Genomic DNA, 26,423 nt, shown 5'->3' on the forward strand with positions numbered 1-26,423 from the left:
TAGACTTAACATTGGACCAAACTTTGTGACCTCGTAACTCTGCGTCAGACTGTCGCACAGAACTCTAACTGGGCTCATTTAACTCAGACTATCAAACTGCCAATGACTGATCACCTTTAAACTTTCTAGCCACGCCCTAGCAACCACTTTTGGACCCTAGAAACTGTCCCATAGACTTCCATTCAAAAGACTCTCATTGACTTAACATGGGATCAAACTTTGTGAGCTCATAACTCTGGATCAGACTGTCATACAGACTAATGGCTGAGCTCATTTAACTACGACTACCAAACTGCCAATAACTGATGAGCTTTTAACTTTCTAACCACACCCCTAACTACCACATACTGCACCCTAGCAACTGTCCCGTAGACTTCCATTACAAAAGACTCTCATTGACTTTACATGGGATCAAACTTTGTGAGCTCATAACTCTGCATCAGACTGTCATACAGACTAATGGCTGAGCTCATTTAACTCAGACTACCAAACTGCCAATAACTGATGAGCTTTTAACTTTCTAGCCACACCCCCAACTACCACATACTGCACCCTAGCAACTGTCCCGTAGACTTCCATTACAAAAGACTCTCATTGACTTAACATAGGATCAAATTTTGTGAGCTCATAACTCTGCATCAGACTGTCATAGAGACTAATGGCTAAGCTCATTTAACTCAGTCTAGCCAGCAGCCAATCACTGATGGCCTTTTAACTTTCTAGCCACACCCCTAACTACCACATACTGCACCCTAGCAACTGTCCTATAGACTGTAATTAGCTGTGCTTTCAAATGCTTAGATTCTAACATGCTAATGACATGCCAATCATGCTAGCAACATGCTACTCATATGCTAATCATGCCAATGACATGCTAACTCATACTGGAAACATGCTAATGACATGCTAATTTGTACAAGAATCATGCTAGTAACATGCTAATTCATACTAGACTCATGTTAATAACTGGCCTACATGCATATCTTTGCTTAGCAGTGTCCTATTGACTTGGGGGATGGCTCATCTGACTCAGACAACCAATGAGCATCTCAATATGATAATGAAGCTCACAAGCCACGCCCCCAAATTGATTCCATAGACTTCCATTAAAATAGGCCAAGATGCATATCTTTGCATAGCAGTGTCATAGAGACATGGGGGTTGGTTCATTTGACTTAGACAGCAAACCACAATCAAGTGCACTCTGTAACCTCGCCCATAGCAACAAAACAGAGTACCCTAGCAACCATTCATCAACAGCTATATCTCAGCATCAGAACATCGTAGAGACTTGGAGATTGGCTCGTTTGACTCATGCTAGCAAACGGAACTTCCTAAATGCTACACATGCTAGCAGTGATTAGCTACATGCTAATATTGACTAGCCAAGTACTGTAACTTGCTAGAAATGCTTACTAAGTATAAATGTTTTATCAGGCATGTATGTGAGGCTTGCCTAGTAACCAACCAGGGTACCCTAGCAACTGCCTAGCAACCATCCAAATTACCCTAGCAATCGCCTAGCAACCACCTAGCAACGGCCTAGTAATGCCTTAATAAGGGCCTAGTGACCACTCAGGACACCCTAGCAACCGCCTAGCAACGCCTTAGCAACCACTCAGAATACCTTAGCAACCACCTAGCAACACCTTAGCAACCACCAAGCAACCACTTGGGACACCTTAGCAACCGCCTAGCAACACCTTAGCAACCACCTAGCAACCAGTCAGAACACCCTAGCAACCGCCTAGCAACGCCTTAGCAACCACCAAGCAACCACTCAGGACACCCTAGCAACCACCTAGCAACACCTTAGCAACCACCTAGCAACCACTCAGGACACCCTAGCAACCGCCTAGCAACGCCTTAGCAACCACTCAGAATACCTTAGCAACCACCTAGCAACACCTTAGCAACCACCAAGCAACCACTTGGGACACCTTAGCAACCGCCTAGCAACACCTTAGCAACCACCTAGCAACCAGTCAGAACACCCTAGCAACCCCCTAGCAACGCCTTAGCAACCACCAAGCAACCACTCAGGACACCCTAGCAACCACCTAGCAACACCTTAGCAACCACCTAGCAACCACTCAGGACACCCTAGCAACCGCCTAGCAACGCCTTAGCAACCACTCAGAATACCCTAGCAACCACCTAGCAACACCTTAGCAACCGCTTAGCAACCACTTAGGACTCCTTAGCAACCACCTAGCAACACCTTAGCAACCACCTAGCAACCACTCAGGACACCCTAGCAACCGCCTAGCAACGCCTTAGCAACCACTCAGAATACCTTAGCAACCACCTAGCAACACCTTAGCAACCACCAAGCAACCACTTGGGACACCTTAGCAACCGCCTAGCAACACCTTAGCAACCACCTAGCAACCAGTCAGAACACCCTAGCAACCCCCTAGCAACGCCTTAGCAACCACCAAGCAACCACTCAGGACACCCTAGCAACCACCTAGCAACACCTTAGCAACCACCTAGCAACCACTCAGGACACCCTAGCAACCGCCTAGCAACGCCTTAGCAACCACTCAGAATACCCTAGCAACCACCTAGCAACACCTTAGCAACCGCTTAGCAACCACTTAGGACTCCTTAGCAACCACCTAGCAACACCTTAGCAACCACCTAGCAACCACTCAGAACACCCTAGCAACACCTTAGCAACAACCTAGCAACCACTTAGAACACCCTAGCAACCACCTAGCAACCACTCAGGACACCCTAGCAACCGCCTAGCAACGCCTTAGCAACCACTCAGAATACCCTAGCAACCACCTAGCAACACCTTAGCAACCGCTTAGCAACCACTTAGGACTCCTTAGCAACCACCTAGCAACACCTTAGCAACCACCTAGCAACCACTCAGAACACCCTAGCAACCACCTAGCAACACCTTAGCAACAACCTAGCAACCACTTAGAACACCCTAGCAACCGCCTAGCAACACCTTAGCAACCACTCAGAACACCCTAGCAACCACCTAGCAACATCTTAGCAACCACTCAGAACACCCTAGCAACCGCCTAGCAACGCCTTAGCAACCACCTAGCAACCACTCAGAACACCATAGCAACCACCTAGCAACAGCCTAGCAACCGCCTAGCAACATCTTAGCAACCACCTAGCAACCACTCAGGACACCCTAGCAACTGCCTAGCAACGACTTAGCAACCACTCAGAATACCCTAGCAACCACCTAAGCATGCTATGTGACATGCTAATTCATACTAGAATCATGCTAGTAACATGCTAATTCATACTAGAATCATGCTAATAACATGCTAATTCATACTAGAATCATGCTAGTAACATGCTAATGCATGCCAGAATCATGCTAATAACATGCTAATTCACGCTAGAATCATGCTATTAACATGCTAATTCATACTATAATCATGCTAATAACATGCTAATTCATGCTAGAATCATGCGAGTAACATGCTAATTCATGCTAGAATCATTCTAGTAACATGCTAATTCATACTAGAATCATGCTAATTCATGCTAAAATCATGCTAATAACCTGCTAATTCATACTAGAATCATGCTAGCAGTATGCTAATTCATACTAGAATCATGCTAGTGACATGCTAATTTATTCTAGAATCATGCTAGTAACATGCTAATTCATGCTAGAAGCATGCTAATAACATGCTAATTTATACTAGAATCATGCTAATAAAATGCTAATTTATACTACACTCATGCTAATAACATGCTAATCCATGCTAGAATCATGCTAATGCATGCTAGAATCATGCTAATAACATGCTACTTATACTTTTTCAAACTTTGAAAAAACTTTTTCAAACATGCTAATTTATACTAGAATCATGCTAATAAAATGCTAATTTGTACTACACTCATGCTAATAACATGCTAATCCATGCTAATCCATGCTATAAACATGCTAATGCATGCTAGAATCATGCTAATAACATGCTACTTATACTTTTTCAAACTGTTTTTAAACTAAACAAACTATTACCAACAGGCTTTGTCAAGCCAGCCTCAAAGTTTGTCTCGACGAACTTTACTGTCTAGTTATTATTATTATCATTATTAGGAATAATTATATTTATTTATGCAGCTATGAAGAAAACCACTACCACTCAAAAATTCTGAATTTCTCTGAATTTATTACGCATGTTTTTGAGTAAAATATTTAAGGGCTTGTTCACCCAAAAATTGCAAATAATTATTATTACTTACTCTTACTTACTAAGCCCTGCTCACACTGCCATTTCAGCCACGATTTGGTCGTGTGAGATAAGTTAGGGAAATCCTAAAAGATTCTTGAAATCCTAAAATCTGTAGTCTTTGGTCTTTGGTTTGTCATGTCCACCGGCAGCCAGTTAATGGCTATTGCGATCACATTTTCTCTATGATAAAGTTCTGGCAGTATCAGAAGATTTCAGACACTTTCCTGCAGTGTGACAACAGCTGGGACGAGCGTCAAACCAAGAACCAATACACTGAAAAAATTTATTCAAAAAAGATTCCTTGGATTTACAAAAAAAAAATTTAAGTAGTTGTAAACAACTTATGGGCTGAATTTAAACAAACAAATGAAGTTGAACATTACTAAATTTAATTTGTTTGTTTAAATTCTGCTGAGATCTCACAATTTGACATGGGAGCCATGTTTGTGTAGTCTGACTAGGTTCAATCGTTTAGGATTATACAAACATCGCACCATGTGAAACTTTGAGTTTCTTCTGTTGGACATAAAAGAAGATATTTTGAAAAGCTGAAAACCTGTAACTATTGATTTTCATAGTATTTGCTTTACTATTATGAAAGTCAGTTGTTACAAAAATATTTTCTTCTGTGATCAACAGAACAAAGGAAATTATAAAGGTTTGGGGAGTAAATAGTGAGTAAATTTTCATTTTAGTGTGAAATATTTCTTTATGATATGTCATGTATGTTTTGTTAACATTTGTTATACATTTCAAATGAACGTATTTCCTAGGGAAAGTGTATTTATTCATAAAATTATTAAATAATATTATTATTTGTGTGCAAATAATTATATTTGTGCAAATATTATTATTCGTGTGCACTTTGAGGTCTAACTGTACATTTTAGAACACTAGTTAAGAGACATTGACCCAAAGTAACATAACTGACATAACATTCATCATGCTATTCCTTTTTAGTGTTAATATGCACAGGGTTGTGTCAGAGTTTTTGTACTTTTTTGCTAGATAATATCACAGACTGATTGCTTTAATGCACAGCTTACCATAACATTGTTTAAATGTCTTCTACATCCTCTGAAAGATCCACACGGCTTTTAGTGCAATGCCAATAAATGAGCACTAGACTAAATCTTAGTGAGGAAAGCAGATTATATGTGTGCTTCCTCCATGCCAAGAGTCACAGCTGAACATGCTGTCCATGTGGGTGCATTCTGTGAAGTGATGAAGGATGGATACTTGCATCGCTCCACTTGTTATAAAACTCCTTGGTTACGCAACATACCATCAAAATAATTCAGTCAGAAACAAGACGAAGTTTTATCTAAAATGTCTTCAGCCAGCTTGGGTTGATGTGCTTTGGCAACATTTAACATTGCGTCCAAAGCTGCTTTGATTAGGAAAAACTCCCCTGCAGAGATGAGGCATTTAATGGGAAAGTTTGTCCTTCGATTTAAATGTGAGGTGTCGGAGTAGTTTAAAAAAAATAAGTAAATAGTGTACATTTTGGCATTGTTACATAAAAAAAAAAGAAGTAAAATCTCGGAAAAAATATCTTAGGTTCCTTACAGATACTTTGAAGTAAAAAAAAAAAAAAAAAAAAGGCAAAACTTGGTGGCTGCACTTGCAGGTTTGCTGACATGTATTAAGGAGAAAGCTGTGGTTTAAGTTAGCCATACGTCTAAAATGGCTTTTTAGAAATCCGAATATTATCCGATGCTTTCATCATTCTGAATGTGAAGCCTCTGGAGAAGTTTGTTGTAGCTCTTTTGCAGCAAATGATTCAGAGGTGGGAAGCAACAAGCTTTTTGTATTGTTTTACTATTCGTAAACATTTCATACTTATTAAAAGTAAACTTTCATTTATTTTAACTTCATTAAAACTTAATGTCCAATGACAACTGTACTTCTTATTATACTGTGCAACGTTCCTCTTTTTGTTTTGTTTTTTTCTTTCAGTTTGTAAGGTTGGGTATCATTTGGGTTTTTTACAATACTGATGGAAAATTGATACTTTAAAAATGGTAAAACTATCTTTAAATCAAAATCCACAATGCTGTATGTCTTATTATTGTCAAATTATGCATACATTATATTTATAATTATGACATTTATGACAGAACAATAATAAGCCTGACGTCATTACAGGTTAATGAAAAGTAGCATATTAATATTTTCATATAAAGAAACGTTTCCATTCCTCTACTTTGTGTCTTTGAATTTAAATGACTCAGGATTTTGAGTGGAACTTTTCTTGGTCAATTCTGCTAAAAGTTTTTTAAGTCTAAGGTAGTTCACAAATTAGTTTGAATGATTTGTTTACTTCCCTGCTCACACTGAAGATGAGTTGTAAGAGGACAAGGAAAATTAAGAGTGCTGTCTGAAATGGCAGTGAGCATTTGCTAAATCTGTAAATGTATCCTATTTGCAGGAAATTAAAGAACCCCTATTTTGCATTAAAATGTCATATTTTGGTTTTGGGGATCTCCAACAACAGTCTGATATGCATGCAAGGTCAAAAAAAGCACTTTCATTGCCTTATAATATGCATTTATTTTACCTAATTATCCCAATGACTCCCATATGATTCGTTCAGCGATTCATTGGTTCCTAAACTCCCTCTTACGATGCTAATCTTCACTGATTGGTCCAATGACCCAGTCTATTGCGACTGGTCGACTGCATTCAGTGTGAGACAGAGAGAAACGCCCACCACGGATTATTAACAATTTTGAAGTAGTCAGAGTGCAGTTTAACACCAGCATATTGCTCTATCCTTAACCACAACACACATTCTGTATTAATCCACACTGTGGCAAAAGCTAAACTATTTTGAAACCTGACCGCCGCACGTGTGTTGAAACAGCTAATGGTGGAAAAGCAATAAAAACTGCAGTTAATCGCGAGCTCACAAACGCATTTAATTCCATAAGCAAAGTGGCACGCAGTCAATATGAGAATATTAAGAGTTAACCAGATATAGTACAAGGAGTTACAAGTAACAAAACGCACATATATAATTTGCAAACTAGAGAACATCAGGAGTCAACCATTTTAATCCCACTTACTTACACTTGTGAAATGGAGGAAGAAACTGATCCATGAACTGTCTACTGTAAAGTTCATGTCAAGCTTTGACAAAGTCCCATATAGTCTTTTCTGATCCTTTCTTTAACAAACAGCCAACGAATCCCCCGTTGTAAGCATGTAGATTGCTGAAGCACTCATCAGAAAAATGACGGGAACACAGCACAAGGCTGGCGCTATAATGCTGAGGTATTTTTGTGAAATATAAACGTTATTCACTGACTCTTCACAGCCTCAACATTGGGTAGGGAAAGTAACAGTAACTTTTCCTCAGACTTCAGAGCACAGCGTCTATGTGACTTGATTTAACCGGGATCTGCTACAGTGTTTGTCTTCCTCTTTTTCTTTCTACAGTGTTTGTGGGTGGGGCCGGGGTTTTAAATTGTGTGCACGCAACAATTGGGTGAGGCTTGAGTTGTGTATCAACGTCACACAGCACGGCTAAAGACTCGTTACTAAGACTATTCATTTAAACCACCTTGAGTCAACTGAATCAATCGTTTTAAACACGGTGCACTTTCAGATTTAAGCCTTTGCTGGAAATTTCACTTCAATTAGAGCTGTGTCAGACTGCATGGAAAGTCATTTTCGAAAACCCATAATAGGGGCTTTTTAAAATCTTAGTTGTGGAAAGTTGTGGAGTTTCTCTCTTTAGTACAGTTTTTGGATACTCTACCTCTGCACATGATCTATTGAAATTCTGTGTTATTACTATTTGACCTTTTTCTGTATCTTATATTGAATAACCAGCTTCAAAAAAAAAAAAAAAAAAAAAGTGTCATTGCCCACCTACATAGCAAGAAAACACTGAGCATATTCTCAACATGAAAATAAACAAGCTGGACTGATTCTCTTTATTCAACTTTGGCTACAGGAATTTTCTTGCCTGCTCAAATTAAAACCATCTTTTCTGAATCTAACTCATAGGACCATTTATTGTTTTAACATGCATTGAGTTTCAACCCACAGATGAACAATGTATTACACCTTCCCTAGAGATCCACAGCCATATTTATACAACTGTATTTGGTCAGATCATATCATGCAGTCTAACTCTGGAAACCCTCTGTGAACTTCCCATGTTGATCATCGGAGGGAAGTTTACATCCCAGAACCACCTCAGAAACGGATAATCAAATCTTTCTGTTCAATGTCGTTACTTGTGCCTCATTGCCATGGAGATGAGCTCCACCATGTGATGTGGCCACACAGAATGGCCGTGTGGGTAAACAGAGCCTGACACAATTGGCCTTTAAATCATGAATCACTTCCCTAGCAAACTGAGTCAAGTCATTTGGGCTGCAACGAAACTGGGAGATCTGCTGTGGACCTGGTGCTTTTGGGGAATTTGCTAAAATAATGCATTGATATTGATCAAGTCTAAAGTATTTTGTTTCTGAGATAACTGAACTTATGAAAAAAAAGGTAAGCATTGAGTTAAAATCTTTTTGTCGGTAATTTGAAGTGTTGAAAGGATGTTGTTTGACAGTTTTGAGTTCTAGGTATAAATAGTGTGTGTATTGTTGCTTTGTGTATTTGTCTCAGTTAAAGTGGTAGCAGTAGGGAAAAAGTTTAATCCCTCACTCTGATTTAGAATGACAGCTGATTTGATTTAGAGGCAATTGAGTCTTCTGCTTCAGGCAAAACACTTTTTTTCACCCTCAACAATCACTAATCATTTGTTTAAATAGAAGGGGCAATTTTGTGTCGACATGAAGCATGAGCTCAGTCTTTTACATTTGAAAGCTAAGGACACTTTTAAATACTTGTACAAGCAGCTTGTTTGACATTTGTGTACCTTGGTATAACATGAAACCAGTGTCAGTTGTTTGTTAGAGGTTTAAACAAAATATATAGTTAAGATTTTTAAAAATGTTTTTGAATAAATGAAAAATGTTTAATATGATTTTTTTAATATTAATTAAATCTTTTGTTTTCACCACACACTCAAATAAATACATTTAATGTATTTTTTTATATATAGTAATCAATTTTTGTACATTTTAATTTACATGATCAGTCTAGACAGTATATGGTATCAAACTATTATTGTCAATAAAAGCAACAGAATTACCTACTGCTGAAACCCGCACACATTATCAGAAGGGCAGAGATTGTGGTCCTATAATGCATTTTGAAAGCATATATAATCTGTGAACTTCCTAAGCAATGGTTTTCTGTTAAAATGCATTGATTTTTAACAGTGTGTGTGAGCTGAAATATTTAATATTTAAAAAAAACTTTTTGTAAAATGCATAAATAGTTTAGAAAATAAATCCTTCAGTTTTTTATGCATTTTTAAACGCAATTTAAAGTTGAATTTGGGTCTTTAAGAAACGTTTCTTATTCTTATATAATTTTAAAGTAGGCTGTATATAGTTAATATTATAGGCTATTAATCTAAATTATATGCTGTACTAATTAATTCTGTACACTATTTGGTTTATTAAACTATATTTGAAATTAAAATACACGTTTAAAGAAATTAATGAACTTAATACTCTCAACATTTCTTTTGATTAATTTATGTCCTTGCTAAACAAAATTTCTAAAATTAATAAAAACTACATTAAATCATTATTCTGCTCATGATGTCTGTTATGTGACATGACTCTGTGTACATATGCAGGTTTTCTTAACCTATAATGTTTTGAAAAAAAACAAGAAAACTATTGTATGATGTCAGATGTTGTTGTATTTACAGTGTTATTTTTAAACTTTTTTTTTTCAAATCTCCTGTAGCTCAAACTTCTATTGTTTTAATCATCTGTGTAAATATATGGGGCTACACTAAATGAGTGATTTAACAGGCCATTTTCACATCTGTGATTTAAAGTGTCAAGATTAACAAAAACAAGCAATTACGAGAGTGAGTATTGGACTATGAGATAATTATAGACACAATTTCCACCATCACATCATAGTGGAAAACTATGAGTTATGGTTACTACCTTTGAATTATGGAAACGGATCATATTATTAACTTGGCTATGAATAGATACAGCCGTAGGCTGTAGGTGACCTGGCAAAACCAAGCCACAATCATCAACACAGTGTTTTTTTCTCTCTCTTGCTCTATATATTTGTGTGCTCATGCGATGTAATGTTAGTATTATTGCTGATAGATCGCCATTGAATGTTGTTTCGTAAAAGTGTCATCAGTATAAACCTAGCTTGAATAGAAAATTTGTCAGTAAAGGAGAGGTTAATAAAATTTTAATGTGCTAACATTCAAATATTTGGGATCAGAATTATGTATTATTATTATTATTATTATTATTATTATTATTATTATTATTATGGAAGAAGAAATACACTTAAAATTGAAATCATGCACTAATCAAAAGTGAGTAGATGTTTTAAAATTTTTATTACATTTGTTTTAAATAGTTATTTCATTTGATCTTTGTTTTTTTGCATGTCACCCAAAATATTGCAGTATTCCACAGCAAGGCAACACATTAGGAAACACAGATAATAATGTTATAGTTTTTCAGCACGTAAAAAAAACCCACTCTAATAAAAAAAATAAAAAATTGGCCTAACAATTAGCATACTGGCAGAATTGCTGAACTAATTTTACTCCAGCTGAATCCACCAAGTCCTTATATAACCTCAATGACTGTCCCAGCTTTAACTACAAACACTGTCTGAGTGCACTTGTGTGGCTTTGGCTTTGGCTTAGGACAGCCCAGAGACAAAACAGACACTTGGCTTTTTAGGAAATGCATGCAACGTCTATTGACAAAGACAATATAAGTTGAGAATTTCCAGGGGAACAGCATGTACTAAATTTTTAATGGTCTTCTGCTTTTGGTTTAAGTAAGTCATCCTTCGCTACTTGTCTTCATTTTATAACTGCATTTCACATTTCGTGTTTACATCATGTACCTCGCCACCTTTAATCGACCTCGGTTCTGCTTGATTACTCTAAATGGCAACCCATCATGGCAATTGGTCCCTATGTATTTTGGTGCCTTTAATCTTTGCCTCATGCCGGTTCTTCTCTGCTGCCATGGCGACACCCTGGCGAGAACCATAGTGACGGGCAACTTGCTCTTATCTTCCAAAATGCAGAGTGACAGAGTGGGATTCTGGGATGCATCTCCAGTGCAGGCCTGCTTTAGACCCTCTCGGCTAAAAGCGTCACCATTGCTCTTCCCAATGAGCTTAACAGGTCTACTCTAACATTAGCGCTAATGCTGTAATTAAGCTCCGAGTGTTTACTTGGCCACAGGTCATTTCACACCTAGCTTTGACTACGATGAAGCCCTGCAGATACATGCTCCTATCTGTTTCTCACAGTCTTCTCGATTGTTTGCGTTTGTAGAGTTGAAGGGTTCAGGATCTACCATTTTTAATGATTATTTTATAATGTTTTGACATCCATGGATTCCATCATTTTGCATTAAAAATTAAAATAATAGTTTTGACTAATTTCTGTCCTGTTTGGACGCCCATCACAACACACTGCTTGAGTTGGAGTGGCAGATTGGGGACTCTGAGTTAAACACACACTGGTGTGATTGGCTAACAGTTATGCTTAATAAAAAATGTCAACATTTTGCTTTTTAATTTAATTCCTAAATTGGAAAGGACAGCTATTGTAAACTTCTGCATGTGTGTTGGACATCCTGGACCGTTCATACACTGCTGTATATTACTTTTATTATCCGACTATCTCTAATGACAAAGCAATGGTTTCTACTTACAAAAATGAAAGCTATTAACGTTACTATGAAACTGCATCATATTTCTTTCGGTCACTGTGAAAATCCAAGATCGAATTGTGCCTTGTAAACAAATGAGCTGAGCAAAGGACCAAGTTATTGCTGATGTAGTCTGGAAATTCATTATTTATAAAGTTTATTCACACTTTCATGTTGCTGGGATCAGAATGAAGACAATGCTTAAACTGTGTTTAGCACTGCACATTGTCTTATTGTCTTCAGAGCAATGTTATCATTTGGTTTCTGCACATACATGCATTTTCAACTTAACAGACAAAGTAAATCTTTTCAGTTTGATGAATTAGGTGTGTTTACATCTAATTGTTAGAGTGGCTGACTGTAGTATTGGTAAACTAGAAACCGACCGTAAACAATGCATGCAAAATCCGCTTGTTAAGTGTGACGTCACGCAAAGCGGCTGCCTGGTCTAAGCGCCATATCAAATTGTATGGGGAGGCTCAACAAATGGGAATAGTAAACGTTTACACAGCGATGTATTACTTTCAAAATGGTATCTGTGATGCATCAAGTTACACCAATGCACCATGATTTTTTATAAAATTCACTTTAATGTGTGATATGACTAAAAAGGGGTCATAAACAAATATTTTCTCAACTCAAATGAGTAGTTGCTTGGAAGTGTAATCATTTCATACGTCACTGATACGTCACGACTTAAATGCATGGAGACAGCTGATTAGTCAAATGGGTGTATTTCTTGCTACGTCAAAGTTTCAGCAAATTAAATTAAGAGTTCCATCTCCAATTATTCACATTAGCACTTTTTGGGTTCCAAAAACCACCTTAAGTGAAAGTAAAATCATTTGGTGTAGGGTTTAAGAGTTTTTTATTTACAATGTGGCATTTTTGGAAACCCAGCTAGTGAGGTAAAAGAAATTGTTGATCATTATTTGAGGCAGAGGAGGAGTTTAGATGCACGATTGCATAAAGTGGCGCATTCAACAAATTGTTGTTTTGACAATAGGCTTAAATTTAGGTTGTCACTAAATCCAGAAAGTTTTACACAGAGCATGCTTTTACAGAACAGTGATCTCTTATATTTCAAAAGATTTTTCTGTTCATGACCCACCCTTTAAAACAGCCATATTTATATTCTTGGTTCTGTACATATTTATTTTTTTGGCCTGATTGCCCCTCCTCTCTTTCTCTCCATCTCTGTCTGTCTTTCTCTCTGTCTCTCTCTCTCTCTCTCTCTCTCTCTCTCTCTCTCTCTCTCTCTCTCTCTCTCTCTCTCTCTCTCTCTCTCTCTCTCTCTCTCTCTCTCTCTCTCTCTCTCTCTCTCTCTCTCTCTCTCTCTCTCTCTCTCTCTCTCTCTCTCTCTCTCTCTCTCTCTCTGTGTAGGTGGGAAATCCTCGCGTGGAGCTCACTCTCTCAGAACTGCAGGAGATGGCCACTCGTCAGCAACAGCAAATCGAGGCCCAGCAACAGATGCTTGTCGCTAAGGTAACACGCTCAGATGTGTTCCTTTGATGGAAATCTTTTTATAGATCTTTGTTTTCGTCTGTTAGGGGGACGAGACATAATTTATTTTTATTGCTGTTGAATCTTTTTTATTGCTGTTGAATCTAACATGGGTGTGATTTATTTGACTCTTTTTCGAAATGACGTTTGTATTTTTATTTTAATAATTTTGTTGAGGTTGAACATCGTTTTCTTTGATCCTTAGAAAAAGAGGCCTTTTTAAAAAATATTTTGGTCGCTTTAAGGTGGAAAATTGGCAAATAAACATGTTTTTTTTCTGAATTTATTGGTGAACATTTGTTCTAGCTAGGATTTACTTGATGTGCAATGTACATCTAGCTAGCTGGTGAATGATGAGATGATATTTTTGGGGAAGTACCATGTGGTGTTGTTTTTTTTTTGTATATTTTGGCTTTAAATTTTAGTTTGGATACTAAATTTCCATGAGTATTCGAGTTTCTAGGTTATTAGTAAAATGTAAGCCATTTTTGTTGTTGTTGTTTCCTTTGGCTGGTAAAACTAAGTTGGCAGTAATTCACTGAAGTTAAAATGGTTTAATGTCTGTTTTGATTTATCTCTTTTGGCTTTGTTTTTTAGATAGAATGTAAAATAATCTGGAGTATTTGTTTGGTTGTGAATCAGCTGCCAGCAAATGTTCAACGATTATACTAATTATACTAATAAAAGGATAGCAAAATTATTTATTTTTATCTTGAAGTGTCAGGCATTTGAAGCCCTCTGCATTGTGATTTTCTTGCAAATAATAACTAACATATAGACAAATTTATCCCCGACAGGAATGAGCATTTATTTGAACTCCATGGTGGTATTTACAGGAAATTAGAAAAATAATTGAAGCTTTTCATTATTTATTGTATTCTTTATTCTCCTAGCAGCTTTATACCTGTGTGATATCAGGCTATTACAATTAGGCAAAGGACGATAACAGTTTTCAAGGTGTACTGCGTTTTTTTTTTTTTGTTTTTTGTTTTTTAGGATGACAGTATCTCCAGCAGAAAAGATCTCAAAAGATGCCATTTTAAATTGTAAAGAAATCTGTGTTTTACAAACTAATGTGGCAGCAGAAGTCACAAGCTATGTTTTCATCCAAAAATCCGTCTAAACTTTATGTGCAAAACTGGAATTTTACATAAAAGATGTGCAAATAAAGCAGCGTTTTTATTCAACGATTCAAAATCGTCACTTCCTGATTGTCTGGCGCCAAATATCAGCAGTAAAAACAGAATTTGCTGCGAGAAGAGAAGCTGCATGAATCTTTTCTTCATTGAATAAATGACTTGCGCCTCAGAAGGAAGTCCTGCCACTCATTGAATGCGTGGTGGCATTTGAAGGCGTGAGATGTGGAGCATATGCTCTTGATTTAGAATGATCAAAACATTTCAGTGCTCAGCCTGCTGATTTATCCATTCCCACACATTTTCATCAGCACATGATCTCTTATAACAAAATTACATGACCTTTTTTAATGTGCATACTGGAATTTATTCGGTAAAAGTGTTTCCATCGTAGTTTATGTGCATCTTTTCTTATCGAATAAAAAGTTTATCCTATTCAGATATGCGCATGTTTCTTTATGCGCATTTTCTAAATTCATGTGCATTTTCGCCTTTCCATCAACCGGTTTTTTATGCGCACATCCAAAATACACATAGGTGGATGGACACGAAGCTAATGATTCATTTGAATTATTTAGCCTGACATGTTTACTGTTACAAAATATCTTAAATGTTTATCAAAATTAAATGTATTGTGCTCAAAGAGGGGGGAAAGGGAATGTTTTTAATCAAACATTTAAAAAGAACATATTTTAGAGTAATCACAATACTGTGAAACCATGATATTATCCAAGGTTATCATAGCGTCAGAATCTTATACCGTCCCATGCCTACCTACAGTAAATGCGGAATGGTGTGATCTCATCTTTAAGAAAGATACTGGACTAATATTTAGAAGCACTAGCTTTGGCTTTAATTATCATATATAATGTAAAGTACCCAGAGTACATTTGTGCACTTCAAATGTTTTTTTTTTATTAAGAAATGTACCATGGTGATTATACATTTAATAGTTTAAGCTAGCAGGGAATTAAAGTTGTTAAAAGGTTCACTATTTATTCAGTAAATGTAACTGGAGGTCATTGTTTCCAACCCTGCTTCTGCAGACAAACCAACAGCACACATTTTTGTAATTCTCTCTTGGCTGACCCATATATTTCTGTTCTAAGAGCCTCTACTAACAAGGTGATGAATTGAATCAGGTGTGCTTAATTAGAACGAATGTGTGGTGTTGGTGTGCCTCCAAATATAGAGTTGGAAAACACTGCTATAGATGGTAGAAACACAAGAATATAGGCTTATGAAAAGTGAAAGAGCTGTTGACAACCGAAAAAGGTGTCATCTAGTGGTGATTTAATTCATACTGCCATTTCTGTGTTTACTCATGATTGCACCTCGTCCTGCCAAAACCAATAATTTTCTCAATCTTTGCACAGGCTTTCTGTGTGTGAAAGATATTTGCCCGCTGTCATTTATAAATAAGCTTCTATAAACATGAACAGAACTTATTGTGTGATCTTTAACTAATGTGTATGGTCTTGATATGTTGTGCAGATAAATGTAATTATAACATTTTCCGCTGAAAACTTTGGTATTGAATGTATAAAGTATCTCTGTAATTATTCACAACAGCTGCTTGTTGGGTAAACCTTTAACTTTGTGTATGAAGCAGCTCTAAGCTCTTAATTATTACTGCACAATATTGTCATTTAGATGTTTAGAGTCACTGACCTCATGTTTGTTTTCCTCAGTGCCATTTATAGGTCATTACAGCAGGTTGTTGTGACCAGTATAGGGCTGTTAGTCATGGGAACCACAGACTGAGGAGATAAAACCGAATGAGCCCGAAAATGCCAATTATGTCGCAAGCAACTCTGACATGTTTTGAGTGCGCTAGCGGGCATTTCTCTTCCACACTAGTGTTAAATAGCATCATTTCTTCATTCGACAAAGAGCGGCGTGTGAAATCTGAAACTGGTCACACTTACAGACTGTTAAGTATTAGAGCTGTTCGCATTATTATCGCTGTGAATCAATGTGCTGTGATGACTCCGAGCCTCCAGTCATTGAAAGTCCACCGTGTGCTATTTTTAGTTTTCTCACTCACTCAGAGACACTGTTTCCATTTCACTGCATCAGTTTGTGTTCCCTGCAGACGGATAAAGAAATGATGGGGGAAAAAAGAGACTAATTGCTTTTTATTTTCTCTTAGTTACTCAATAAGTCAACGCTGCAAACAGCATTTTTTTCCCCCAAGGAAGTACTACTTCTGCTAAATAGCAAATGTCTTTTCTCTTGACACTGACAGTAAGTCAATAGGTTGTCTGTCTTGATTAAATGTCATATCGTGATGTAAGGACAAAATTGTATGGTGTTGTCCTGAATGCACTTTGCTCTGTCAGGGCACTGCTGATGCCCCGGGCCGAAACAGGCTGTGCTTTGCTGAAGTATTAGCAATGACCTAACATGTTTTTCATAGGTAAAGCCAATAAGAGGCACTACCTGGTGATTTTAGAGTAAATTAGATAAAAAGATGGCATACCATTTTAATGTTGTAATGTCTTTGGCCCATGAACATTTCCTGCTTGTTGTCAAACTATTTCAAAACTTTAACGAGCCAATTTAATTTGGATCTTTTTGGATTATTAAAAAATAAAAATGTTAAACAGGAAATACTTAAGGACCATTGTTAATGTTTACATCCCTCAAAATGGTCTGTAGGCCGTCTTTTACTCATTCCCAACTTGTTTCAAACATATTTGAGTTTATTTTTTTCTGCTGAACACTATAAGAAGTTATTTTTGAAGAATATTGGAAAATGGTAGTTATTGACTTTTCATTGGTAGCCACTGGCTTATCACTGAAATTGACTTTATTACTTTCATGCATCATTTCCACAAAGCCGTGTGGTTCAGTACACTACAGTAAAGCATCCATTTGCTCTGCCAATAGAACTCTTTTTGGTAAGTGTTGGTGTACACCAGAATGTTGCGATCAGAATCATTCTTGCTAAAAAAAAATTAAATAAATAATAATAATAATAAATAATGGGAGATGGATGATAACAACATTTGCTGAATAAACTGATTTTGTGAAGGTTATGCTTACTAAATCACCCGCTTCACTTTTCTTGTTTACAGTTGGTTATTGGGGTAATCATTACTAGTCAGTTGCACTAAAAATGAATGAAAATGCACCTAGTTCACACTTGTTTTTTTGTTTTTTTTTTAACTTTGAAAAGAAAGCTTTCACTTTATGATGAAGTCATCATATGATAGATGTAGAGTGGTTTAAAACGAACAAACGATTAGCTTACTGTTTCTGTTTGATGCATGTTTTTTAGGGATGAAACGAATCACGGTTGATCCGTGATTCGTATGGATCACAACTCATGGTTCGGAACACTTCTGACCTGCAGATTAATGTTTTTTTTACTTGTAGATTAATCCTAAATTTACAATGATCACAGAGAGATTGCCTGTATGTATAAAAAAAAAGCAGGCTTTCCTGTAAAATATAATGATGACAGAAAATGTTGTGGTAGGTTATTGGGCATGTAGTGGGTTTCTTAGGTCTTATATTAAGGTGTTTTCTCTCACTACTGGTTTAGCCTGCATTCAGTGTAAGCTGCACAGTTAGTCATTAAAATATCTGAATCTTAACAACAATGCAACATAAATTATGAATGATGGTGATTTGCTTACGTTTATTACTTTTTCGAATTGCTGCATTCAAATCTGTGTTTGAAAAATGCAACAATCAAGAAAGAGATTCAGTCTTTACTTTTTTGAGTTAATTATAAAGTTACAAACAGTCAAATGACACAGCAGTACTGTGATAACAGTTTATAGTTTAGATAAAACCCCTGATGTTTATGGTAAAGATTAAAATCAGTCAAATGCTCTGAAAGTTGCAGGCTGTGATTACATTATTCAACCAATAGTTGGCGACAACCAGCCATCAAAATATGGACCTGAATAATTTTTCAAAAATGATCCATCTATTAATGAAACATGAAGTATATGAGTGAATAACTGAATCATTTATTAAAAATGAGACTAAATTAATATGGGTTGTACAAATAATGTTAGATTTATACATTTAGCATTATCAGCAACAGTAGTAGTAACAGTGAATTTTTTACAAGGCTGAATATTTTACCATTTATTTTATTTGGCTGATTATTTCTTCATTTTATTTATAATAACGTTACAACTTCTAAGTTCTGTTTGTTAAAACCAAAAGTTTCTTGCAGTACTGTTTTGTAATAAATGAAAAGCAAATTACATTGATCTCCTCTCCTTTTTGGCTGTTCAGAAAAATGGTCCGATCTGTAACTAAAGAACCAGAACATGAGCTGAACTGTGAGATTAGTAATTTATTACACCCCTAATGTTTTTCCAATTTTTTTTTTCGCTAATTGATGTACTGTATGTATTTGCTTTTCCACAGGAGCAGCGGTTGCGCTATCTTAAGCAGCAGGAGAGACGGCAGCAGCAGGCCGTGTCTGAGACAGAGAAACTGCAGAGGCTGAAGGAGAGAGTGGAGAGTCAGGAAGCCAAACTCAAGAAGATCCGTGCCATGAGGGGCCAAGTAGACTACAGCAAAGTCATCAATGGCAACCTGTGTATGTAGTTGCTTGACTCCATCCAAGTAGATAAGTTGCAGCCCACTTCTTGCTGTTATGATGCATGTTTGACCTTTGCGTGCTGCATTAAGCCAAGTGGTTTGTGTGAGAGAGCACTGGGCTTCCAGCTACAACAGGGATCACACGCGCACATGACGTACAGTCAGGATTAAGACCGTTGAAATCTCGCATCATGCCAACTCTTTAGACACACGCAACTCCAGAAGGGATTTTCATCTCATCTGGAGATTAAAATGAGATTTTTGTGGATTGTTATTTGTATTTAATTGCAGGATGGTGAAGAAATCCTGCTCATAAAACTGTTTTCTTTAGTTTTAACTTCAAGTTTGGTGGTTTGTTTATGTAGTGCTAGAGCAGTTGTTCCAGAGGACCCACTACATATTTAGTACGTTTCTTAAAAAATATTCTTCTCACATGTTCTCTGTATCGTCATTACTCTAGTATTTGTCTAAAAATGTGTTGTTTTAGTAGAACTTTTTGTCAGAATTGCTTCTTTATTGATGAGTCATATTTGTGAGTATGATACGACTAAGTGTTTATTTAACACAGTGGTGTAAAAAAAAAGTCAAATTACTGAAATTGAGTAGTTTTTCTCAGTAATTGTACTTTGCGAAGTAGTTTAAAAATGTACTTTTGCTTGTGTGTTTTTAGTGCTGTATCGCTACTTTGATTGCACTATTTTCCTTTAAACTGCAGTCACTACATTATTTTTTTTGTCTACAATTGGCTATGTTGAATAATAATTCCTATTCAATCAAAAGAAGTAGAATGCCTACTGTATGACTACTTAAACAATAGCTAAATGCACTACAGAATGTTGCGTTTTCAAATTCATATTCAAGTGAATCAGTGCTGCATGAGATTGGTTTGCGGCACCAACTGCAGGACAGTCGTAGTTTGTTAGTCAGGGTTCAAAGTGTATAAGCCTTAACATTGCCACAGCTATATTTTTCCTCTTTAAGAAACACAGATTTCGCTCTGCATATAAACGCATCAACCTTTTTCTGTCAGCTTATTATATGTGCATGCATAAATGTAATATGTTCTCTCATGAAATTAATCCCACATTTCAAATGTATAGTCTATGAATAGCTTATAATTTAACTTGCGCTTAGAGACGCCGTTTAATATAATTGACTTTGATGTAAGCTACCTTTTTAATTTGTATGGTGTAAGGTGGAGTAATTTTTACATACTCGCTACTCAAAAGGGCTACTTTTACTGAAACTTTTAGTATTTAAAACAGATACTTGTAATGGCACTACATTTTAATGGTTGTAATGGTAATAATTTTTTTACTTTCAGTACTCTTTCCACACCCGATTTAGCTCACGATTCAGTTAATGTACAATGTGTTTCCCGGACTGGGGTTTTGAACCAGTGTTGTCAGAATTTAGGAAAAAGAAATATGGTTGGCAAATTGTAAAAACAAAACAAGTCAGATGAACCTACGTATTTTGCATTTTGCATGAGCTCCTGAACGACATTTAAATCCTTGCATAATATTTTTAGTAACAATTAAATAATAATCCTATAGTAATGGAGAAAGCATGTTGGATCATATAGTTGCACGAATGTGTTTAACATTGCTTTTGTCTGCTAGCCGCAGAGATCGAGCACATCAGTGGGCTCTTCCAGGAGAAGCAGGCAGAGCTGCAGGCAGCCGTCCTGAGGGTGGATCAGCTCAGTCAGCAGCTGGAAGACCTGAGAAGAGGCAAAATGAATGGCCTGCAGACCCTCGGGGGTCAGGTGACCGGCACTGCTGCTCTGGAGCTCCGCAAACTCTACCAGGAGCTGCAGGTACTGCCACACATCTGATGGAAGAGATTGTTCAATGCTACGTTTCGGTCTATATCAACCTTCCTTTAAAAAACTTGTACTTGCTGTACTTGTACTTGTGTATTGCCGCTTCTTGTTGAATCGCTGAATGCCTCTTCTACTGTATGTCGCTTTGGACAAGATTGTTTGCTAAATGTAAATGTAAGCCTTTGGTCATATTGGTTTTAATAGAGGGCACTTTCCAAAAGTAGAGTGTTTGTAAAATTTATCAACAAATTGTAAGTGAAAGAGATTGATTCAGGTTTAAGGACATGATCAGTTTATCAGCCAAGTATTATTAACTATTCTTTCTGTATTGTTCTATATTGTGTGTATCCTGTTAATATAAATAATTTGAAAATAATAATAATGATGTTAATTTATACTAGCAATCATTTTAAATAGTGCATAAAAACACAGTTTAAAATGTATTTACAGCAATGATTGTTGCTTAAAACTTTACTGAATTTATGCATTTATCTTGTATAGACTGTTCAGGGACTTAAGCATAGATCTTGATTGATTATTATTCTGCCTATCTATTTCTGCCTGTCATTTCTTGCAGCAATGTTGTTTATTTTTCCTGTTCATCTCCTTCAGATTCGCAATAAGCTGAATCAGGAGCAGAACAGTAAGCTTCAGCAGCAGAAAGAGCTGTTGAATAAGAGAAACATGGAGGTGACACTGATGGACAAGCGTATCAATGAGCTCAGAGATCGACTTTACAAGAGAAAAGCTGAGGCACGTCAAAAGGAAAACCTTCCAGTAAGACCAGGGCTGCATCACTTGCTCATGATTTTTAGTCTTTATTTATTTATTTATTTATTTATTTATTTACTTACTTATTTATTTATTTATTTATTTATTTATTTAATATTTTTTAACCATTCTAGATATTTATATACTATATTTATATGTAGGACATTGAAGTAAGCTCATCATTTGTGTTTTGTTTCCTTATTGACATGTGTTCCTCTTTTATTTTCCTTTCCTGCAGCTGAATAGAGTAAACGGCCCTCCCTCTCCACAACCGGTCCCCGGAAACACTGGCCGTGTTGCTGCTGTGGGACCCTATATCCAGGTTCCTGTGCCAGGCAGGCAGGAGGGTTATGCTGTGCCGCCTGAACCCCTCAAACCTCAGTCACTTGGGGTCAACACCCAAGTCAACCATGCACGTTCAAAATCAGGTCAGTCCTTAAACACTGACTTATGCCATTTACACCAGACATTTACTTGCATTGAACTGCTGCCAAATAAATGGTACCCTTTACGTCTGGTTGTTTTTAGTTTTTGTAAGTCACTGTTAAAACTAATATATAAACTTTTATTAATATGTAAACTGAATATGAAGATGCTTTGATCACTTTTGATGAGTGGTAATCTGTGTTTAGGTCTTATACATCGGACTTCTGGTTACTAGCATATTGTCAGCATATTAGCACAAAGAAACGCTCTCTTAGCCTTAAGCAAACACCCACATTTAATTTTTAGGTTTAGCCAGCTATGATTGACCAAAAAAGTTGGCAACACTAAAATAATGGTAATATGTGTATTAAAGGTAAATAATACATGTTTTAAGGTTTTTGTTAACATTAATGTTATTTAAGTTAAATAGCATTAGTACATGCTAACTCACTGTACTTTATCTAATATTAACAAGCACACGTTTGGATTTTAATAATGCATTAGTTATTGTTAAACTATGATTAATAAATGCTCTTCAAGATTATTCATACTTGGTTAACGTTAGTAAATGCATTAATTATCCTGAATTAATTGTCTATTGTTCTAAAGTTTTGGCAAAAAGTTTTTCATAAAACTTAAATTTTTGAAAGATTTCTTCAGATTAGCTTATTTTATCCACCTGATACCTTATATATTTTGAGATAGACTATGTAACATCCAATCAGTTAGTTTGAAAGGGTGATTTCTGTCTAAAGTCGTAAGTATACTTCAGTTTTAATGCATGTAAAGTATATTCCACTGAAAAACTTGTGCATCCCCAACACTCAAAATTTTCAACTTGATAAAAGATTTAGAAATTTTCTAAACCTGAGAGCTCTTAGTTCACTTGTCTATTGTCGCCTTGTCATTTGTTGTTGGTTCTGTATGTGATTTCTCTGCCATCTTGTGGTCAAACTGATAATTGTCTAAAAGTAAAAAAAAAAAAAGTAATTACACTCTATACCAGAGGTTCCCAAACTTTTTAGTCTGAGAGCCCCAAAATAACAATTCTTTTGACCTGCTACCCCCACTATCGTTGAAGGTGGTTATAAACGTACAAAGATTGCACACAACGTGCACACACACCAGTAAGAACTATATAAACATGAGCATATTGACAACACAAAAAAGTGTGGCAGTCTAACAACCACAGCATTTTTTTTATAGTTATCATTCATTTGTTTAGGATATTTTGATTTGGAGATCATCTCCCATGTTTAGTTGTGGCCTATTTTTATGCATGTGAGTGCGTAAAGGTGTCAGAGTTTAACATTGTGCCGTAAAATCAATCTGATGCATCTGACTCTACTGCTGTGTCTTTAATATAACGTTAACAACCCAGGGGTTGCAATCCAATGGGAAAAAAAATCAAAAAAGGTTAAAAGCTTTTTATTTCTATGTTGTTTTTCATGTAAATATAAAATGCTATTTTATCTTCTTAAAGGCCCGTGCACACCCAGACGTTTTTTGCTTGCGTTTTCCGTCGAAGTTTACAGCCTCGTAACTAAAGTTAAGCTAACGTAACTACGTAACTAAAGTTAAGTCCATCAATGTGATCGTGCGTCCTAACACACAAAACGCCAGGCGCAAAAGCGTCATTTTTAAAAAACCGCCTCATGCTCATTTTTTTGTTTTGACATCCGGCATCAAAACCTTCTCCACCAATCAGATCGGCACTTTTGTTCACATGCACGGACCTGCTGAAGTTACCGTAAACAGCACTTGGAGGTGCTCAAGCACAAAACTGTCAATGCGAGCGCACATTGAAGAAGATGCCCAGAGTCGATATGAACGCGCAGCTGCTTATTGCTCTGGTAAACAAAAATAATTTCTTCATCGCTAGAGCAAGAGCTGCTGCTTGAACCATCCATGCTTGTTTGAGTCACCAGTAACTTTATAAACAAACATGTGAACTTCCTCTCCTCCTCTTCTTCTGTGTTATAAGCGGGTGTCAGAAGCTTAATGTTGTGCAGCACCATCTAACGTCAAAAGAGTGATTTAGCATACTCTTCTGCTTGACGCGAGTGAAAAGCGCTTGGGTTTGAACACAGAAAAACATCTCGTAAGCGCTGCCGATAAACGCAAACTAAAAATGTCCCGGTGTGTAGGAGCCTCAAGGATATGGATAAAATATAGTAATTCTAATAGTTTAATGATATATATATACATAGACTTTTGGATATCACCAAGCGACCTCTGTTCTTCGTCTCGCGACCCCCCCCCTTTGTAAACCACTGCTCTATATCAAAGGTCTCGAACTCAATTTCGGGAGGGCCGCAGCTCTGCACAGTTTTTCTCCAACTCTAATCAAACACAGCCAATCTAAGTGATCAATGTGTTCAAGACTACTAGAGACTACTACTACACTCTTATAGTAGTTCCTCGATTTAAATATCTTGTTTGTCATGGGGGGCATGCATGAAATGTTCCTGAATGAAAGTGAAAGTGCAAACTGCAGTTAAAGTTGACAAATTAATAATTTGGTAAATAATTTGATTATTGATGTCCTTGTAAACAGTCACTGTCTTTCTCCCCTGCGTCTGTGTTTGTTTTGCCTTCAGCGTGTGCCCAAACGGAAACTCCCATTTATATGCAAAACCTTCCCTCTTTCCGTCCCTTGACACTCCCACCTAAACAGAGCTGGACACACCCACTTTTTTCTAACTAGAGGTGTGAAAACACTCTGCTAAGACAGGGGGTGGTGTGAGTTGGAGGAAGTTAACTAAACTATGCAGTGCCAGGGCCCTCCAGGAATTGATTTTGAGACTATTGCTTGATGCTGATTGTAAGATTTGTGTCACGTGCACAACTTAGCATATGCTTTAAAACCGGAGTAAACTTTGGCCTTAATGCTCAGATTAAATGAGTTTTTAATAAAGTGATGCAGCATTCCTTTACAGAACATATAAGGCATCAGCAATGCCTATTTGAAGAGTATGAAAGCATGTGCATGATTTGGTACTTCTCTTAATGACCGTGGCATGTATCCCACCTCTTCTTACTGTGGGTTTCCCCTCTTCAGCGTATTTGTGAAGTTGATTTCTTGTTTTCTTCACTTCTAACCTCTTGTCCTTTCTGCTCTGTTGCTGTGCCTGTGTACGTGTGTGTCTTTTTTCTCTTTGCTGTCCATGTACTTTGATGTTGTGGGATTTGTGGGTAATTAGACGGAGTGAGAAAGCCCCCAGGCCCCTGGAAGGTCTCTGATTTAGACATCATAGTGGACCCCATTGCTCCACCCCCTCCAGAGCCCCGCCCAGGCCCTGGGGCTCCACCCCCTGCCACCTGCTCCGCTGCAGGGTCCGATGGCGCTTCTCGTGAGTGGGAAGGTGTCTAATGTGGAGGGCAGGAGGAACGGCCTTTGAACCTTATTCAGTGTAGTGAGCAGGATCAAAGCAGTCTGAATGACTGTACAAGAATAAAAGCAGAACACATCAAATACACAATGTCACACCAGTCAGATGTTTGTGAAGGAGCTGAAGATGCTGTTTTGGATCTTCATTAATTTGAAAAAACATGAATTTGAAATGAAGATCATGAATTTTTGAAGTTCATGCAGCTCAAGTGGGACTCAAAGGGGGACAAACCTGAGCTAAAACAATCTTAGGGTAATGTTAATTTTTAATTTTTTTACTCAATTCCTATGCCAAGAACATACACTATTCAACTGTTTTGGTTGGTAAGATTTTTTTATTTTTTATGCTTACCAAGGCTGGGTTTTATATTGAAAATGCAGTAAATATACTGTAATAATAGCATAAGAAAAACAGTACATATAGTGTAAAATTGCGAGCTATTCTTGTTATTATTTTGAACAGTTTTAAAATGTATATTAAAAGTGAATGCAAAGTTGATTTATTTCAATTCCTAGTGATTAATTCATTTCCAATATGCTGATTTGCTCACAAAGTATTTATCATATGCTATATTCCATGTCAGTTTTGATCAGATTATTGTGTTCATGCTAATTGAATACATTGGTTTAAGTCAGGGGTGTCCACACTCGGTCCTGGGGGGCCGGTGTTCCAGAGAGTTCAGCTCCTACACTAATCAAACACATGAACCAGCTAATTAAGCTCTTACTAGATGTACTACAAATATCCTGGCAGGTGTGTTAAAGCTGGTCGGAGCTAAACTCGGC

The 26,423-nt window shown here is 36.9% G+C and overlaps 1 protein-coding gene across 16 annotated transcripts in view; it reads left to right on the plus strand.

The window, feature by feature from the left end:
- ppp1r13bb (protein phosphatase 1, regulatory subunit 13Bb) overlaps positions 1-26,423 on the plus strand; it is an 84,810-nt gene that overhangs the window by 43,902 nt on the left and 14,485 nt on the right. For 4 of the 16 annotated variants that reach the window (XR_015517687.1, XM_087297075.1, NM_001044824.2 and 1 more), the window contains 5 exon segments: positions 13,400-13,501; positions 19,048-19,222; positions 20,847-21,043; positions 21,662-21,826; positions 22,059-22,248. Coding sequence is in view for 15 of the 16 variants with exons in the window: in XM_087297075.1 (XP_087153201.1) it covers positions 13,400-13,501; positions 19,048-19,222; positions 20,847-21,043; positions 21,662-21,826; positions 22,059-22,248 (829 nt within the window). In the remaining variant the exon portion in view is untranslated. 16 annotated transcript variants of the gene reach the window in all.

Source organism: Danio rerio, chromosome 20 (genome assembly GCF_052040795.2).
Source record: "Danio rerio strain M-AB ecotype USA chromosome 20, GRCz13ab, whole genome shotgun sequence".
Taxonomy (NCBI): Eukaryota; Metazoa; Chordata; class Actinopteri; order Cypriniformes; family Danionidae; genus Danio; species Danio rerio.